The sequence below is a fragment of the Catharus ustulatus genome, chromosome 3 (genome assembly GCF_009819885.2).
Source record: "Catharus ustulatus isolate bCatUst1 chromosome 3, bCatUst1.pri.v2, whole genome shotgun sequence".
In the NCBI taxonomy this organism is placed as follows: Eukaryota; Metazoa; Chordata; class Aves; order Passeriformes; family Turdidae; genus Catharus; species Catharus ustulatus.
Genome location: NC_046223.1, coordinates 87,169,995 through 87,190,546, shown reverse-complemented (window position 1 = coordinate 87,190,546; position 20,552 = coordinate 87,169,995). Strand labels below are relative to the sequence as shown.

General features: G+C 39.1%; 1 protein-coding gene across 1 annotated transcript in view; it reads left to right on the top strand.

Moving 5' to 3' along the window:
* Window positions 1-20,552, top strand: part of KCNQ5 (potassium voltage-gated channel subfamily Q member 5) — a 278,870-nt gene that overhangs the window by 206,330 nt on the left and 51,988 nt on the right. Inside the window, exon 3 of the mRNA XM_033055747.1 lies at window positions 1,939-2,065. Coding sequence (XP_032911638.1) covers window positions 1,939-2,065 — 127 coding nt within the window. The remainder of the gene's footprint in view (window positions 1-1,938; window positions 2,066-20,552) is intronic.

Below are 20,552 nucleotides of genomic sequence, written 5' to 3'. Positions count from 1 at the left end.
CCCAAAGAAGAAACTTCCTTAGGAGAATCAGATGTCGGATGGCCTGGATGCCTGCCATCAACCCTCATAAATTCAGAGGCATCATCGAACAATGTGTAAACCAGTTTTGAAAATTCATGATTTAACTACCACTATAAAAGTGGTAGTTAAATAACTAAAATACATATTCTTATTTTTTTCCACTTGGCTTCCTGTCCATTTTATTCTTGGCCTACACAGAATTTCCTACAAGGAAATGTACCACAGGGTAGCCAACTATTAGGAATTATTGTACTATATGAGGACCTTTTTCAATTTTGTACATAATCCTTTCTGAAGTTGTGCAATAACACTACCCATGGAATTAAGTTGAAGTTTCTTGTAGTGGAATAAAAAGAAAAGCTTAAACAATCACGCTCATTTTTCCATGTGTCTTTTGCTAATAAAAAATGTGGCATTTTCTTCAGCCACGTTTTAGCAGACGGATCTTATTCTACTTTTGTGACTCAGGCATTCAATATGGGATTTACAAAACCAAAAATGACATTGAAGAAGCCTCTAAAAGTGTTTTCAGTGCAACGTAGCTACACAAGCTGACGTTTTAGGAAGGAATACTATGTTTTCAAATTGTTGTATGACAGCAAAAGCAATTAAGTCAATGATGTTTCAGTGGACTGCCACTAATCATCATCTAGTAAAGAGCCATTACAAGGCACAACATTAATAATGCCATTTATTCAGGTAAATTAATGCCTGAGCTGACACATTGACTTGTAGAACTGTCTCACAATCTAAAAGCATGCAAAATGTTTATTGGGGAAAAGTCAATATAAGATCAACCCTAACCTTGCAAATATTCCTTTAACTCATTTGCAGCACTGTCTTACTGGTACTTCTCTAGTCCTCATCCTGCAGGAATAACAAATTAATTGGCTGACAAGGAACAACTTACTTCTGGACACAGAAATACATTAGGCTGCCAAATAAAACACAACTTCCATCCTTTTCTTCTTGATGGGCTGTTTAAGAAACTCCATCAAGTACTTTTCTCCTTTTGTGAACACACAGATTCTTATTTTTTCATTTCAAAATACATGACTTTGTGATGGTGTTCCAGAAGAATATCTAAGTCTGTAATACCATACATTGTGTATGCACTATATCACTGCATATTATTGAGCTGCAGATCTCCTTAGGGTATGGAGCTGAACTGTGCTCCAAGCTCTATTACTGCAACCCTGTTGACCTCACTGTTGTAATCAAAATTTTATAACAAAAATTGCATAAATACATATTGATGCTTTTAAAGTAGGCAGTCTTAAAGAAGTTTCCAATGTGAAAGAAAGGTGGGACAAACAAGCAAGGCAAAATTTCTAAATGTTTTAATTCAAAGGGAAAGTTATGCCTAGGGTGGGCATTCATTTATTGCCTTACAATTACATACCCATTGTATGTAACTACACTTGCATGTGCCTAAACCTGGGAACAGACTGATTTCTCAAATTCATAATCTCAGTTACTTCACTTATATTTTGCAACAATGAGAATATATCTCCAAAAACGTTTAGCCTTTAAATTAAGAACTAATTCTATGGATGTGGATTTGGAACATTTTTCACTAGCTGTATAAATTACCTGTGCCCTCATGCTCAATATGCAAAGTCTTTGAGTATTTTGCTCTGATATTTTTGTATATTATTCAGTTCTTCAGTGTTTCACATTTAGTAGCCAATCTTAGCTGATACTTGATGTCAGTCAGGTTAGACCGTTCACTGTGAAGCTCTGGGGACTGTGTGCTGCTTGTAGATGTGTAAGAATCCTGGGTGGTAGGATCCCAAGTTTAGCTTGGGATGTTGAGATGCTCAAGGTGGATTGTTAGACATAAACAGTAGTGGTAAGTTTCCTGATGTTTAAGTGTTGGTTATCAGTAACAGGCATTTTTCTCATTTCCATTTCCAGGAATTTGTCATGATTGTTGTCTTTGGTTTGGAATTTATTATTCGTATCTGGTCTGCTGGGTGCTGCTGTCGATACCGAGGATGGCAAGGAAGACTGCGCTTTGCAAGGAAACCCTTCTGTGTAATAGGTGAGTGTCCCAGCTCTAGTTGATTTCCAGATAAACTTCCCTCTCCTGTTTTGTTTCTGAATGAAAACTATTGGAATCAGACTCTGTTTACAGCAACCAGATGTAAGTCCAGGATAGCTGTGTGTCAACTCTCATCTGCCCAGGGTTTCTTTGGATATAAATCATGACATCCCTAAAAACCAGCCAGGCCATGTTTCTCATGCTCTCCAGAAGACATTTTCCTATGAATCTCATGCAGCTGGCCTATATATTAGACAAATGAGGGGCTGAGAGCTGGTCCCATTGATAATCAGAGGAGATATATGTTTTGAATGGACACACTACATCTTGTACATACTTGCATAGATACCACATACACGTGTGTATATCATGTTCTTATTTGACCTCTGTGATCAGATGCTGCAAGAAGTTTGAAAGCCTCCCTAGACAAATCATCTCACAACATTGATGTTTCCTGTTTTGCTATTCTCTCCATGACAGGCCACATATCAGCTCTGCAGTGACACTGGCATAGGATACAATATCTTCTTCATTATTTCTTCTGCATCTATTTCAAGACACTCTTCCTTCCCTTCTTTGCTCTAGAATTTGTCTGTGACAATGGTGAATAGACTCATGACGAGGCAAAACCCTATTTTGAAAAGGGATCTGCAGGAAAACAGTTTCCCAATAAAGGCAGAAATCAAAGATCAAACTCATCTGATAATTTATTATTTTTCTAATGGTTTGGAGAAAGTGTTTTTTATAGATCATCTGTGAAACCTCAAGATATCAATATCCTAACTTTTCTCTCAGCTTTCTGCCTCTCTCCAGCCTTTAATTTCATCTGCCTATGTCTCAATACAATTATTATGGATGAACTGGGGCAGGAAATATGTTCTTTGGTATATCCCCACAGCAGCTAGTACATGGAGTCATATGCCTAAAGCCATGAAACACATGGGTTTCAGTGTAAGCAGCAGATGAATGCCATCCTGGTCTAAACACGAGTTACACAGTGTTCCTTGGCACAGACCACTATTCTGGTTAGGGCTAGTGTGTAGAGCAAGTTTTTTCCTTCCTGGTAAATCCACACTTTCTCCCACTAAGCTGATGCCTTGCTCCTACAATGGAGGAAGTTGCATGAGCAGCTAGGAAAACACCCCAGATTGTCTCCCCCTCAGAAAGAAATGCCACATCTAAGCTATTTTATGAAACTGTGGGAGAGGGACAAATATCAGGATTGGCATTTGTTTTGTTTGGGGGAAGTGGGTAGGTACCTTGCCAGGTCACACACTTGCCCCAAGATTTCCATGCCTAGCAGAAATCACAAAATATGTGACTTGTTAACCAGACTTACCATTATTCCAAGATTTTATGGTGCACTTGAAATTTTGCAGTAGTCAGATTTTGTCAGGACACAGTCATAAGAAAGCAGCACTGTTCATTTAGTAAAACTAATAGAGCTTTAATAAAAACACCTTTAAAGATTTTGAAGTTATCGGAACCATTTGACTTCTCAGAGTGTTTGTTTTGCTACTCTTCCAAATGCCATTGTAGAGAAAAACTAGCAGTTTGTTTGATTCAGCTTTTGTGTCTCCTCCCTTTCCTGTCTCCACTCAACTAGCAAGTTTTTTACCAGTTATTAACTTCACTCTGGGGTGTTAATCCTTTCCAACCTAAATAATTCTGTGATTCACAGGGAGACTATAGGTTTCTATGCTTTTCTTAAATCTACTCATATCTACCCTCCTACTGTTGGTGAAATAGTTCAGGCAGGTCTTCTGGCACAGGTCACCCTGGGGGCGTGGGTTTACTTCACTCAATCATGCCATTTCCTCCTTTCTCTGAAATTCACCTGCTCTTCTTGTTTTATCTATTTTTGTGTAAACAGTCTCTGGCCTTTTCTGTCCCACTTGGGGCTGTATCACTTGCTAGCAGAATTAGTTAGTAGACAATGTCTGTTACTTGGGGATGTCTCCCTGTGCTGGTGCACTGGATGGAAAGGAAGCTTTGTTCTGCAGATTCCAGAAACTTAACCAATAGCCATTGGCTGTTCTGCATGTCTCTTCTTCTATTGATTGACTTCAGTCCATTTCTGAACTTTCGCATCCCAGAACAGAGTTTCTGGTGTTCTGATGTTCAGCATCTTTCTATATTTGATCTTTTGAGGAAAAACCAAGTGATCTTGCAGCTCTTGATACACAAAGTAATCATTAGCCTGACACCTTGGCTTTGCAGTCATGGCAGTGTGAAGCAGCAGCAAAGGTCAGAAGCCTGTGTTAGCCAGAGCACAACCGATAGATGATTGTCTCTCTTTACTCATTGCTCATTACAATTCTTCCAAGATACTGCACCTCATTTTCCCCCTCCAACACCATATCTGAAAGACCTTAAAAAATTGGAGTGAGTTCAGTGAAGCCATGAGGATGATCAGTGTGGGGCAATTGCCCTGTGAGGAGAGGCTGAGGGACCTGTGTTCATCCTGGAGAAAAGATGGCTTCAGGGGGAGCTTAATGAAATCAGTGCTAAGGTCTCCTTAAGAGCACAGGGCCAGTTTGGGCCTATTACTTTTAATTATTTACTTAGTCATCCATTCAATTATTCTTTCAGTTTATTGTTACAGTGGAACAACAATATTTTAGAAGACTTAGTCTGTTTACTATTAATTAAATTTGCAATATATCTCCAGCAGATCTTTTCCCTGATTATTTTTTTTTATTTTTTATTAAATACAAATCACAAAGGGCAATGGCCTAAGGGCTAGAAATAACAAATTTGAGGATTGCCTCAAGGGTCACATTTAGACAACCTTTATTTTTTCCATTAATAACCTAATAACAAGACACGTTTTATTCAGGGCCAAAGCTCTGTGCTTATGTTAGTGTGCCTGCAATGTCATCACTCTGACAAATTAGTTAATCAAGCATCGCTGGGTGCTACCAGGTTAGTAATTACATCTATCAAATTATTTGACAGTTTTGTACCCTTATTTATTTCTGTAAAAATGGGAATAAGAGTGTAGTATTAAACCTTGCTTTGTATTTGTCCCATGTTACCTGACATCCCTCATTTTCTCTGATTGTATATGAGCTTGTGTACATAATATAAAGGGCATAGCAACACACCCTTACAGGCATGTAAGGTACTTAAATATGTATATACCCCTTAAAATCTTAAATGTCACAGGTATATCACTCTGAAGCTTGGCTGTTGGCACTGCAAAACAGTGTTGCTGTATTGTATGGCTCAGAAGAGCAGCAATCCAAGCAATATATATTATAAGTGCTCTCTGGAGCTTCTGGAGATCAGGGATGCTGACAAACCAGAAAGAACTTGATGCCTATGCCTTAGCTCACTGAAGATTTCCAAAATAAAAGAGGACAAGTCTAACTGGGAAGATATATGGCATCCACTCCCTGTCAAGCCATTTGGGAACACTGAAATAAATCAAGAGTCCATTGTCCTTCCTCTAGCAACGGGCTCCCAGATAGTGGTATGTGACCTGACAAAATTAAACTTCTGGCCACTCTCCTATGTGTATCAGAGGATATACCATCACAGTGAGATCTCAGTCTCTGAGGGCAGCTTCCACTTGGGAAACTGTAAAATCACTTCAAACACTTCTTGAACTCTCTCAGGCAGGTGCTGTGATCACTTCCCTTGGGAGCTGTTCCAGGGCCCAACACCCTCTGGGTGAAGAATCTTTTTCCAATATCCACCCTAAACCTCCCCTGACAGCTTCAGGCCATTCCCTCTGCCCTGTCACTGCCAGCCCAGAGCAGAAATCAGAGCCTGCCCCTCCTGTTCACCTCACAAGGAAGTTGTAACTGCACTGAGCTCTCCTCTCAGTCTCCTCCAGGCTGAACAGACCCAGTGCCCTCAGCTGCTCCTCACACGGCTTCCCCTCAAGGCCCTTCCCCATCTTTGTGCCCTCCTTTGGACACTCTCTAATAGTTCAGTGTCTGTCTCACATTGTGGTGCCCAGAGCTGCCCCCAGCACTGGAGGTGAGGCTGCCCCAGCTCAGAGCAGAGCAGGACAATCCCTCCCTTGCCTGGCTGGCCATGCTGTGCCTGATGCCCCCAGGACAGGGTTGGCTCTCCTGGCTCCAGGGCACATTGCTGACTCTAGTGTCTAAACTTTATTCAATTTAAAGTTGGGGGTGGAAACTCCTATTACAGATTTTTTTAACTTTAAATTTGAGCCCACTTCTAGTAATATTACATTTCTCCAGGGCAGCTGTACTTCCTGGTGGTCCACCCGAGTGGAAGATTTCATATATTTCAGTTAGTCCATTAGCAGTTTCACCACAGCTGCTTCTATTTTACCTCTAGTCAAGCTACAACATGATGGAAATGTCAAAAGTTCAAATTCTGTTGAGGCTGCAGAATGAGCAAATTCCCAACAGGAAGCTTAAGTCCATTATCTGTAATCAGGCCCTTGAACTGCATGGCTGGCAAACCTTGTTTCATAGCATTAAATGATAGCAGCGACTGTTGCTTGTTACTGGATCTATTTTTCATTAATTAGAGTGGTAATGAACCATCATGTGACACTTGTGTCAAACCTTTATAAACAAATCCATATCTAGTGTGTTACAAGATCTTCTGGACGTTTAATTTGAATTATTTCAATATATTTGTGTAATGACACATTATGTGTCTGTCACCTTGGTATTTAGACACATTATATAGTTTAAATACAGACAGATGGTAAATCTGCTTCTCCTGATAAACAATATAAACAGCTCCTTTCCAGTGTAATTTGAACTCTAAGTAACCCAGAGGTGGTCTGTAATTAAGTATATCCTTGACCAAGAAGACATATCTCACATCACATCTCATCATAAATCCCAGAAAAAAAAACTAGTTATGGCTAATTTCACGTTTGGGAACCTTCTGCCAGCCAAACTTGAGCTCATCTGAGACACACCCTGCCCACTTCACTGCAGAAAATACTCTGGTGGTAGTGGGGTAATAGCAGTAGTAGTAGTAGTAGTAGTAGTAGTATTTAGGTTTCAAATCAAAATTTCCTCGTGAAATCAGCAGCCAGAATTCTGTGCCATGAACAGAGATGCTCTTTAGGCTAGATTGGTCCCAAATTATGTAGGTTTTTAAAATGAATACTTAGTGACATATCTTCATGTTTGACAGTTCTGGCATTGCAGTTTTTAGAAATGTGTAGAAAAAGTAATGTCTGTTTAACATCATCTATAGACTTCATCCTTTCATATTTCCTTTTGCTGCCCTTGCTGCTGATTAGGGTTCCATTCACTGGGATTAGACATCAAACTCTGGTGTCCTCTTTCTAGAAGTTGTATGTTTGCTATTCAAAAGAAATCTAGTTTGGTACAATGCAGTTCACGCTGAAGTCTCTTTCTGGTATGAGCCAGAGAATTCAGCAGCCTGTGTTTGCTCATGCTGTGATTTTTTGATCTTACACTGCTGTCACTACTGTGCTTGTGATGTAAAGTAGATGAGCCCCTACCATGAATTGGGTAACCTGGGGTGTGAAGAATAAAGAGAAAGGTTTGTGATAGAAAGGCTGTTAAAAGATAGGGACATTTTATTAAAAAGAATTTATTTGTAATAATAGAATTCGTGCATTAGAAGGTTATAAAAAATGTTTCCTTAAACATGAAGTAATTATCCCTTTTGAACAAGACTAATATAACTCAATACCTGCACTGAAATGTTTGGCAATTGCTAATTCAGTTCCCTTTTGTGAGGAAAGTGTCCTAAAGTCAAACTATTTAGATATAATAAGGCTCCTTGTCCATTCTCACCCAGATTTTGTACATGATTTAAGCAGTCTTTCAAATTATTATTTATCCCTCATATTTGGATCTCAGAAAATACATTTTAGTATCATCATAATGATAAGGATAATGATGATAATAATAAATTAAATGCTATCTATCATAAAATAGTATGTAATATTAAAAGTGTGTCCTTGAAATTCCAGTCCTGTTTATGAGCTGTGACTTGGAAATGTATAATAAGGAGGGAAGCAACTGACAGACCAAGCAGCAGCCAACCTTTACTGGTTATAGTTCTTTGTATGTTCAGTTTTACTCACATTTTATAGGGACTGGCTTTAAACTTGTTGCTACTAGAGGTACCCAAAATATGAAGTTGCTTAGACAAATACCTTTCTTTTCATAATCTGCCTTTATTTGATGTTCATTTTCTGCCCTACTATGCTGAATTCCCATCATATCCATGGACAAGATAGTTTCTCAGACATAAGTATATGTAAGTTTGCCAATTCAAAATTAATTAGTAATTAGTATAAACAATGGTGTGGAAGTTAGAGGTAGACAGGATTGTGCCAAATCCACTTATCTGCCTACTTCAGTGTATGGGGTCTCAAAAGTAGTAAAATAGTTTATTTTTCAAATTTTTTCCCTCTTAGCATCTAATTTTTTTAATATATATATTTTTTTAATGATGTGAATAACATGTCAGAACATAACTGATATGCAAGAAAATTCTCAGCTTTTTTGGCTTCTTTCCAGATGTTGTGCTGCAGATCAGCTGCTTTGGTGTGTGACATTCTTTGTAACTCCCATTTCAGATCATGGTCAGCTCTTGCCAGTAGCTTCTCTCTGAGAATCACTACTTTGTACATGTTCTGCTTTTGCGACAGTGAATTATGCTTTCTAGGCAGAAATCTTGATACTTTACAAATATTTTCAAATTGGTCCAAAGGAATCCTATTAGACTAAGTGTTCGCTATCTGGACTTTTGCAATGGCCCATCACTTAAATTCATTACATGATTGCCCTTGGCTCTCATGCAGCCTCTCACATGACCGTGATACCCCTGGCTTGCAGCACTGCTTTACTTCAAAAGCCACTTTCAGTGTATCTTCTATTTCACTAATATGCCCATAATTACTCAGGGGTGCTTTGTCAGCATGGTACCATGAATCTGAATGCTAATACCTTGGTGTGAGACATTGGACAACTATCAATCTGATTGTTTGGGCTGCGATTAACTCTCTCACATGTGTTAGTCTGTCAAATCCTGCTTTCTCCTATGGTGTCCCAGCCCCACCCCTATCAGCCCAAATGAAAACTAGAAGAGGTCTAAGTGGAGTAATTGCATTGGCATTTACTGCAGGAATCTTTCCAGAGTTATTTGAAAGCAACTAAGCAAAACATATTGAGAAATGGTGGAAAAAAGGAAAAGGAAAAGGAAAAGGAAAAGGAAAAGGAAAAGGGAAAGGAAAAGGAAAAGGAAAAGGAAAAGGAAAAGGAAAAGGAAAAGGAAGAGGAAGAGGAAGAGGAAAAGGAAGAGGAAGAGGAAGAGGAAGAGGAAAAGGAAAAGGAAAAGGAAAAGGAAAAGGAAAAGGAAAAGGAAAAGGAAGAGGAAGAGGAAGAGGAAGAGGAAGAGGAAGAGGAAAAGGAAAAGGAAAAGGAAGGAATATTTCAGTTGGAAGAGAGCTACAGTGATCATCTAGTCCGATTACCTGACCAGTTCAAGGCTGACCAAAAGTCTCAGCATATTATTAAGGACATTGTCCAAAAGCCTCTTAAACACTGACATTCAAGTGTATTATGCACACACCTTCCCATGTTTGACAATCCACTCTGTAAATAAATACCTCCTAATGTCCAGTCTCTAGACATCTCTAGATATTGTATTGTGGGAAACTACCTCATTCATGATTGCCTGTATTAAGTCTACTTTCACCAATTCTTTAGCACAGATAACAGTTCCCTTTTCATTCACCCTGCAGCATGGCAAACACCTGAGCAGGAAACATGCTGCTATTTCATATTTCCATTTCTTTGCTTCTTTTAGTTTATAATTGTCTCTCTTATAAATGCTGAATGTTGTGATTTTGTTGCTCTTTTTGCTGAAGACTAGTTTATTTCTCTTCAGGTCACCCTTGTGTGAGTGAGGTGTCCAGGAAAAGGTTGTTGATGCAGTTGGCTAAGAACAGTAGTTTCATTTTTCTTGACTGTATAGAAACATAGATATTTGCAATTGCTTTAGAGGTAGCGTTTGTTTCTTCACATGGAGTTCTCTGGTATCTACTTACTCGGCTTTAATTTGTTAACTGTCAGTGCTGGCAGTTTAAAACATAAGCTTTGCCCACTGTTACACTCAATATAATCAAACTGATTGCCAGATGTCTTCATCCAGCCTTGCCACTAGCTTACAAGTAATCACAAAGCTTGAAGAAATGCAGCTTCCACAGATATTTCCATTCTTTACATCCCTTCAGAGAGCTACATGTTGCCACCAGCACTGCTGATGTGACTGATGGGCATAGCAGTCCAATGGGAGTTGCAGGAAATCTCTATTTTTATGATCATGCCTCAAATGGTTACACTCCAACTGCTACATTAGGAAAACACTTCTGTGTAAGAGAGAAAATACAGGTTTTGGTTCCTCCCTTTCACACCTGCTATGTTAAATACACCAGTTAGGAAGGATTTGACCATGTAATAATATGACATGTAACAGAGTTACAGTGTTTATATCTCAAGTTGAATACAGCTAAATAGAAATATTTGCATATTTCTAGATGTCAGTTTGGGCATGTTCTACACATTTTAATTTCTTCCCATCCCTACCACTTAAGCACCAGACACCCATAACCTGTTACTTCCTTTTAAAGAAAAATTACATTTTTTTTAATCTTAAAACCTGTGCTGATACCTCTCAAAATTGAGCTTTGTCCTTTGGTGATAGTTGATATTGCTGTCAATAACAAATCCAAGGAAGGTCACCATCAGATCCATTTTATATCAACCCATGGAAGCTCCTGAATGGTGTAAAGGAAACCACTTACTTTCACCCTTGTGTGGTACAGTGCTGGTGCCCCAATGTATATTTGTGACCACCTGGACAGCAGCTATGGCAAAAGCAGAACTCTTTCAGTCCTGGGGCTCCCCCTTGCCAGCCCAGTCTATTCATGTCACCCCCACAGTGGAGAACTGTTTCATTTCAGATGAAAATGTCACAAGGCAGAGTGGAGAGCTTGTCACACAGAATGACATAATCTACTGTCTTTAAGGTCTCATTTTGTGATTGCCACTGTTGGGTTTGGGACAGTGGTACCAGATTTTGGCCTTTTTCCTTTCTGACAACCGCTGAACAGACTTCTATTTATTTCTTCATATCTCCCACACCAGGAAGTCTCAAGCGTGGCTGTGTAAGATGCCCCACACTAGTGTTCTGCAAATTATATAAATGTTCTGGCTGGCACAGTACTCCCACTTGGGCTACTCACACACAAATTACAGGTGGGATAGCAGCTGAGGGTGAAGAGTGGCTGGAGATGTCTGGTTCTGTATGTAATCTGAACAAACTCTCTACTTACAGAAACAAAGGAGACCCAAGAGGCACTCACTGATTGTGCAGACATCCAAAATAGCTGTATAGGTTAGAAATGCAAATTCTGCTTTTAGGCAGCAGGGAGAAGTTTTTGCCTCTGAAGGGAGGCTTAGAAAACTGAATGTAGGAACTCTTTCAGCAGCACTGAGGGACCCATGTTGCTGCCTTCAGTATTTGCATTAGATAACTCAGCTAGATACTGGATACTTTCTGTTTCCCCACCACCCTGTGAATTTGAGAGCAGATTTTTAATACTGTCTCTTTCCTCTCCACCTACAAACAGGCTTTTCCTCTTGTCAGAGGCATGTTTTTCTCTCACTTCTCATTTCAGCATCTTTATTTGCTGTTTCTGCCCATCTACTTTCACCTACCACACCATGGGTTCTTTTGTTCCCACATTTTCCACTCCCATGCCACTGTATCACCTTCACTCTATCCACAATCTGGGAACGTGTTAGATGAACATTTCCAGACCCCTGCCCACCTGCCCCTGCCCAAGGCTGAGTATGATGAAAAGGCCATGAAAGTGTACATTCCTGCCTGTAGATTCCTCCCTTCGTGGCTGCATGGATCCAGCACAGACACAGCAGTGCTTTCCTGCAGGGCTGGATCACACAGGAGTCCTGGATGGTCTTTCCACTTGCTGCCTACTGCCAGAGACCCCTAATGGTGGTGTTAATACCTGTAGCCCAAAATAGCCAATCACACATGGAGTAATCAGTGGCTGACTCACACAAGAATTTGGATCCCTTGAAAAAATTAATTTCAGCAATTCAGGGGAAAACATCCAAATTTGTCTTTAATTTTCCCTGGTTATTGTTCCTTTGTAACTCAGAGCAATCAACTTTACAAGTCAATTACATTTTGTACTTTTTTATCAAATTTAAATTGTCTTTTGATCTCACTTTTCTAAGAAAGGGTAAATAGGAGGCATCCAACAGCCCTTCTTATCTTCCACTAGTTTGCATACCTCTATCTGCCGTCTCATATTTGTCTTCTGACTAACCACTCCTAAATTATTCAGCCCTTTCTCTGTACACAAGTCTTGCCATGCTGTAGCTATTCTGTTTTTTTCTTGACGATTACTTTGTGGTTTGCTTACAGCCTGATGTAATGAGTGTCTTTACTCCTCAGGGGCATGTGTGTCTGGCTATCCATCCTGTTGCCTTTCCCTCCAGAAATTTTCAGCTGTTTTTCTCTCCACTGCAATAGCCTTTTTCACTAAGGCCTGCTGTCATCCAGCAACATGCAGACATAGTAAAGTGACTAACAAACCTTGTTTTCCAGGGCTTTCAAGGCACAAAACTATTAACGGACAGAATAAGTGAAGATTTATGGGAAGAATCTGCATGTGTTACTTGCAGTTTGTTTCTTTAGCTGAACAAAAATTGGGTTGGTGAACACTAGATCAAATACACAGTTTTAAATGTTTCTGTCAGCCTGTCTTAAAGCCAAATAAAACTTGTACTGAATAAATAGTGCTTTATTTCTTCTGGCAGGTACATATTAATTATGTTAATGATCAATTATTGGAAAAGGTTAAAATAAAATAAATCCATAAAAGGCTTGCAATTGAACTTAATCTTAGCTTGAAGGAAGCCCTTAGATTTTTAAGATTTATTGAACCAGCTGTTAATAACATGAAGATGTTTGCTAAGGATTTATTCAGTCCATAGAAAGATTGTGTACTCAACAGGGCCATGAACAATAATTGTGAACAGTAAAAAGACAGGTGAAATGTTCCCATTAATGTTATTCTCATCCAGACTAAATAAAATATGGCAACCATAGCTATAGATTAAAATTCAGTACTTGTTGTGCTACTGTGGTTCTCAGACCATAGGGAAATATTTTGGCTGTCTACAGCAGTAGGAAAAATGACATTGTTTGGATGTATTTGCAATCATCATCTGACAATATGCTTCTTTTACACAAGAGCAAGGTATATATACTTTTAATACACTGACACCATAGTGAGTAGCACTGGTTGATCCATTATTGGGCATGGAATAAGGAATTCATTATAAAAAATTTTAAAATTACAATAGAAAACTCATACTCATCTTCATTAGTCCACAATTTAAAAAGGGAATATTTAGTTTTCACATCTAAAAGAAATATCCAGTATTGCCTTATTACAAATATTCCTTTTCTTTCTGGTTCAGAAATTGCTTGGAGTACCAAGTTAACTTTTGTTATATTTGATTAGCTTTCCTGATAAGCGTCTTTGACTTGTTTCCAGTTCTCTCTTTGCCAGAAAAAATAGCTTTACATATTGATGAGCTGTTTTTCTAAGTAGACCCACTTCAGTTATATAAAAACAACATTTATTCCAGAAAGAGGTTGTCTGTATCTCCAGGAGGTTACTTTCATTTCACATTAAAATAGTTTGCTTAGCTGATTATTCCAGTGTACTGCAAATGAAAATTATAAAGGGAAAGAAGGGTTCAAGGTGATTCATCTATTTGATTTCTTCACCAGGTATTGCTTAGCTGATGATAAGAAAAATCCAGGTTTCTATACATGTATCAGTTTTAGTGGACTCCTTAAAATGGAAGGCAGTGACTAATTTAGCCGTTTTTCACTTTAGGAAAAAAAAAATCAGTAGAGAAGAAGTACTAACCTCTGGATTTTTTTTAATTCCACTTCAGTGTTTAGACAGTATTAGATATTTTTGTAGAACTTCTTTCTCTTGTATGTGCCACTACTGTACAGTACTATCTTCCTGTTTTTCAACAGCAATAAAAGTCAATTTTCACACTCACCTGTGTTTATCTCTGTGAATTATCTTGATATGCAAAGCCAGCTCACTTTCCTACTTCTAAAAATGCCATATTGTTTTGCATCCTGCAAAAAGATTTAAAAAGGAAGCAAAATCACCAACTGGTTTTGCCTGTAATGACAATTAAGATGATATCCATCCAGATGGTGTTACGTATTTGAAAACACAAAGACCTTTTGGCTGGAGTGACAACAACATCTGCAAAAATCAAACAGCATCATCCATCCCAAGAATTTCCTGAAGATATCCTGCCAATTACTTTTACTAGTAGGTGACGATTAATCATAACCTGCCTGGCATCTGAGCAGAGATCTGATCCCTGACCAGAAAGAAAAGCTATATTCAGACAGAGCTGAAAGCAGACTTTGCCAGGACCCAAGATCCTGAGCATCACTGTTTTTAGAATATGCACAAGTCAGATTATCTCATATTGCTTTGGGGGTTTTTTGTTGTTGATGATGGTGTTCAGGTATTTTTTTCTCTGCAAAACGGAGGCCTTGTTGATGTAAGTCTGCTCAGCTTCTTGTGGGAGGTACAGAACTCAACTTCCTGCCTCTCCCAAATTATGTTAGAGATCTTCAGGTGATATGAGCACTATTAATTTGCTTTTTGGAGGGGGGGATGTTATAGGCAGAAAATAATGTTTGAGAATATAATGTGAGGGTGAATTCAGGTGACCTCAAAAGTCTGCATGTCTCCAGAGTAGTCTCTAAAAAGCCAGTTTTCAGATTTTGGCAATCTTGCACATACTGACTTTTACTTTGCTGATAAATAGTTCTGCTTCTTCCAATGAGATTAATTTACTAAACACATCATCTTTCTAAATATGGTAATATTGTTCATCTCTCTGTTCAGACATGTAATTATAGGTAAAGATACCGAAAATTCTTGATTTCTGGAATGAATTCTTAGGCAAGGTCCCTGTAAGTTCAGCCCATATTTGACCAAATTTTTCTCTCACAATTATGTGAAATATCCCACTGATTTTACACCAAGGGAACATTCACAGAGCAAAGGAGCTACCACCTGGTAGAAACATTACATTTGCCTCTTTTCAATATAACTGTTGCAGCATGTTCTATCCATGTTTTTTATTCTTTGCACTCCTGAACCAGTAGAGGGAAGTGGTTAATCCCCCTTTTCAAGATAACAGCAGTTTTCCAACCAGTTACAAAATAACCTTTTCTGTCCTATGAGCCTTCTGAACAAGTCCTCAAGGAATAGTGGCCCAATTCTATCCCTTGCTGAATACCCCTCTGTTAGGGTATTCAAAGCCTTAAACTCTATGAATGAATGCCTTTTTCTTTTCATCTTCTTGGTTTTTGGGTTTTTTTAGCTAGCCCACAGAAGCATGAACTACACCAATGCCCAATATGTTACTAGGCTGTGCAAAAAGGCTGCTGCTCCAATAGTCAAGTTTGTGTAAACAGACCTTTTCTTTTAAGAATCTGAAAAAGAACAATCTGATTTTCATGTACTGATGTATGGCCTAAGCCCAGTGTCAGTCATCAGGCTTTATCTTAAACTGCTTTAAATTGCCAGTGTATATCAGTTTAGGATAAAGCCCATTGAATATATTTTTGTTATCATATTTCTATAGTGTGATGCGCTCAAACACAGTGGTCTGGAATATGTGTTTTGTTGACTTTGTGCTGTAGTGTCTGGTTAAAATTCAAAGTACATTTCTACATTCATTAGATTATATCCTTTGGCCCTGGCCAGCCAACTGTAGAAATTATTGAAGGCAAATTGAAGAGAGTTCTGAGAACAGCAATAAGGACTGGAAGGACTGATGTCCAAAGAGATATTAGAAAAACTAAAGTGCTGGTCATTCCTCCCTTACCACCACTACCACCTCTTAGTGACTCAGAATAGAAAGCTGTTAAGGGTTTCTATGTAGTGATTGTTGCAGATCTTATTTAAAACCTATTTAAATTCCTTAAGCAAGTGAGAATAATTGCTCACTGTGCTGCCATAGGCGTGCATGACCTGTGCCATGGTGAGCAGACAGAGCTGATGCCAAAGCTGTCTCGTGCCCTTAGTGGAGCTCAGTGTCTCTGTAACACCATGGAATAGTGCTGGGTTTTTTTCAAAAGTAACTCTGGAACTGAAGATAATGAACTGTCTTGAGAACTATTCAGAAAAGACCATTACAAGCTGTGCCTTTTCTTTCGGTCATGGATAATAGCTCCAGCTCAAAATTAGACCTTAGAAGGATAGCCTAAGGGTAGCTTAGATTTGGTCATGCAATTGCCCAGTTAATTTCCTTTGTGAGTTAATACAGCTGCAAACTAGACAAACCAACCTCTTGAGATTTTCTGCTTAATTCTGTGGTTTTGGGGGCAGGTATGCCCTACTCACGCCCTAGTTTGTTACCTCTCTTTATTGCTCTGTAGCTGGTGCAGGCACAGTAATTCATGGCCGTTGAAGCTTCCTGCCTATCGTTAATAAGAATGTGTGAAGTCTGAGCATTTTCTGTGAATTTATAGCAAACACTATTTTGATGACCTAGTGATGATCCAAAATTATTAAATAATATTTGTTTTTCTATTGAGACAAAATCAAAGAACAAAAATCACAAGATTCATTTAACCTGTATTGTCTCAAAGTATCATTTGTATTTAGAGGGAAAGGAAGTTTCAACATACTAGTATTAAGTGCAGGCACCAGGCAAAGCTCCTAAAAATATATTCTTCCTTTGAAGAATATGAAAAAGAGAAAGATAATGCAGGTTTGTGTATTAGTTGAGCATGTGCATTAGCTTTGAGCAGATGAGAGATTGTCATTGATTACATTTCCCAATAATCATAAAATCACGGAATAGTTTGTGTTGGAAGGAGAAACATCTAATTCCAGCCCCTGATATGGTCAGGGACAACTTCCACTGGATGAGGCTTCTCAAAGCTCCATCCAACCTGACCTTGAACACATCTGGGAAAGGAGCATCCATTCCCAACCCTCTTTCTGTTTAAGGCCGTTCCCCCTTGTTCTAGCATTACATGCTCCTGTAAAAAACCATCCTGGCATTCTTTCTGTAACTTTAGAGATCGTCCTGATGGTACATCAGGATGTTGGGATGTGGTCTAATATCCACAAAGAGCTTTTGTGTTCCCCCTTTACTTAGAGAACTGGGTAGATTCCCATGATACCTGTGAATGCTGTAAAATCTCACAACACCCAAGAAGCTCATGCTAGGAAAGTTGCATTGGAGAATTCATTAAAACAGTCCCTTGTGATGATTTACGATGCCTTCTTTTCTACCATCATTAGTCTCTCAGTCAGATTATTAATCTCTCAGTTGCCATCGGAAATGCTGATACCTTAGGAATGCCAACCACACCTCCATCGGTAACACAAGCATTCCAGAGTTTCTGACCAAACTTGAGCAGCCTAAGGCAGCCCAGCAGTGACCTTCCTCTGTGAGGTGGGGAACTTGGACTGGCACATCTTGTGCGAGTTATTTAAGTTTCAGGTAGTTGCATTACTGGCCTTCAGTTACTTGTTTCATGTGTTACTGTTTTAGTGACATTGGACAATAAACAAGTGTAATCTGTTACACACATGAGTTCTGGGGTCTTTTTTTTTAATTTTTCATGAAGGGGTCCTGTTGTTAACAGGATGCTTGTCAAAAAAATAATCTCTTTTCAGGTAATAAGCACAAAACTTTAGTATCATCTCGGGGTTTTGTGAGTGGTACTAGTTGAAATGTCTGAAGTAGAAGAATTACTTGTTTGAAATTTAATTTGAAATTAAATGTTCAGAAGTGAACAGTGCAAAAGCTGCTGAGAGGATTTGAAATATCAGACTAGAGTTAACGAGGGAGAATGCTACCTGCAAGGCTAAAAATCTGAGACATATTTCTAAAGGGTGAATAAAATCATCATTATGGTTCAAAAGAGGCTTAACGTTTTGGAAGATCATACATAAGATATTCGCTCAAGGGAAAAAATAAACAAAGGAGTAAACGTACGTAGAGAAGTTTGGAATTATACTGCCCATTACTCAATCTCATATCTGAATCTTTTCTGGTGCTTTACAGAAAGATAGAGTGAAAATTGAGAGCCCATTAAATTAATTGAAATTTTGCTATTTAATTCTACTGTTTTCCTACTCTTGCTACTAAAAGATAAAGAAGAAAATGTGATACAAGTCTGGGAAAACCTTCTTGAAATACCACGGAGACTTTAGCTATATTCACATGGAATATGAAAGGAAGTTCAGAATAATATTTTTCTCTCTTGATTTAAAAGATGGCAAATGCCACCTGAAGCATATTGTATAAAAGTATTGCACAGAGAAAAATCACAATACACTGAACTTTTCATTTTTTCCAGGGTATGTTTAAATAAGAAAATCAAGCAGTTTTAGCATACTCAAAGTGACTTTCAACCATTGCAAACTTTTCTTAGGACTCTGCTTTCATTCCAAGAAGAGTTTATTTTTATTTATCCTACACCTGTTCCTAACAAGTTGAACTATAGCGAAATAATGTGCCTGCCTGCCTTCCCTACCTCCTAGGGAAACACAGACAGGAAGGGCTGCCTTAAGCAATGGACACATTCTTTCTTTCCCTATTTCCAGTTGAGGAGTTAAGGAGGGAGTTTTGGTGGGAGTTGTGGGTGTGAAGAACAGAGAAGATGTAAGAAATACCACCAGCCTAGGAAGATTCTCTTCCCTTCAGCTGTTTTTCAAACAGGTTCCAGTGCATTTTTTGCTCCCCTTTCCCTCCACCTTTCTTCCCTTTAGGGAGAACCTCATCCCTTCCCTCGAGATAGAAGGGCATACACAAGTAGATAACTCCTTTGGACCAATGCTTTTAAAAATGGAAAAGAGAACTATGCTACTGTTGGCGTCTTTGTCTCTCGTGTTTAGCGGGGAACAGAGACCCTCAGTGGGGCAGAGGGCTCCCAGCAGTGCAGGGCAGAGGCTGTGCTCTGCTGGCAAGGCTGAATTAATTTAATAACTGCAATAAGTAGGAATAAGGGCAGGAGCAAGTCACTGAATTTTTTAAAAGTGTCCTATTAGAAGTGGTGGAGGGTGACCAAAACCCCTGGTAAGCATTTGAACAATTTCTGGACCAAATGCATCATTCCCAGTATTTGGGTGACCTTATTCTTTTTTAAGTTCTAAGAATGATTTTCAGGGGCATACACTGCTCTTCTAATGATCTCTAACTTGCTGCTAGCCAGTCACCACTAAATAAAAATGTCTGTTCCACTGCTACTCTGCTCAGAGTCACTGGGACAAGATCACCCTGCCACCATGTTAGTCACCAGGGACACTGCTTCTTCAGTACAGTCCATATTGCTCAAGACATTCCAGCACCTTCTATGTTAGCCTTGGATCCAAATAAACACAACTAAATATAGAAAGAAGTTTTCTTTAGGTGGTACATGGGTGCTAAATGTCTATGCTAGCAGTATAGTCAATCAAGATCTAGGGTTTAGTTCAGCAGAGTACAGAGAGGTGCCTGTCTCCGGTTACACGATATTCCCTGCTCCCCAGTCACTTCTCCTGAAGAGTACAGCTTTTCCTGGTCCAAGAGCATAGCTACCAGATCTAAGGGATATCTCAGATACCTTAGGGCATCTCAAATGGCACTTGACAAATAAATTTGGGCAGCTGAATTAAGCCTTTCTTGTGCTGAGCCCAGAGTGTGGGGTAGCTGAGTAGCCAGCAGAAGCCTTCCTGAGGATTAGCTGCACCTCTCTCAGTTGACGTGATTACCTTGTACTGCTTGGGGAATTTAAACACCTGCTTCACATGTAGACACCTAAATATAAATATTTTCCCATGGAGCTCAGTCCAATTCCATCTATTTTTCTGATCTCCATTAGAATTTGTGATGTTCTTAACTTTTCCTTGTTAGTTTTCCTACTTCTGCATTCTCACCCAGACCTTCTGCATCTGGTTGTTGTGAACTTGAGATTTGTACATAGCAAAGATACCTTGTCCACTTCTAGCTTTTCTTGATTGCTGAACTTGCTAGATTTAGAAGCAAATCCAGCATTTTTGGTAGCCAGTTATGTAGTAGCTACCTATGATCCACATATGTAGTGGCCAAAGGCATTTTAAAATGTCAAAGCATTAAGACGGGCAGAGGGTCAGCCTAGGACAGTGTCAAACAGTGACACCAGCCAGCAGTGAACAGCCAGGGAGGATGGCACAAGCAGGGCAAACACTCTGATATTTCTCTACAAGAGCTTCTCAGCCCCAAACATCCTGCTACTTCAAGACTTGCTGAGCCAGAAGTGGGCTTTTGGTATTAATTAGCCCAGGATTAAATCTTCTCCAGCTGGCCTTAAACCTATGTAGATTTCAAGCCTCTTATGACAAAAGTTTCCACAATTTAGCAGGACAATCTTTAAACCACAG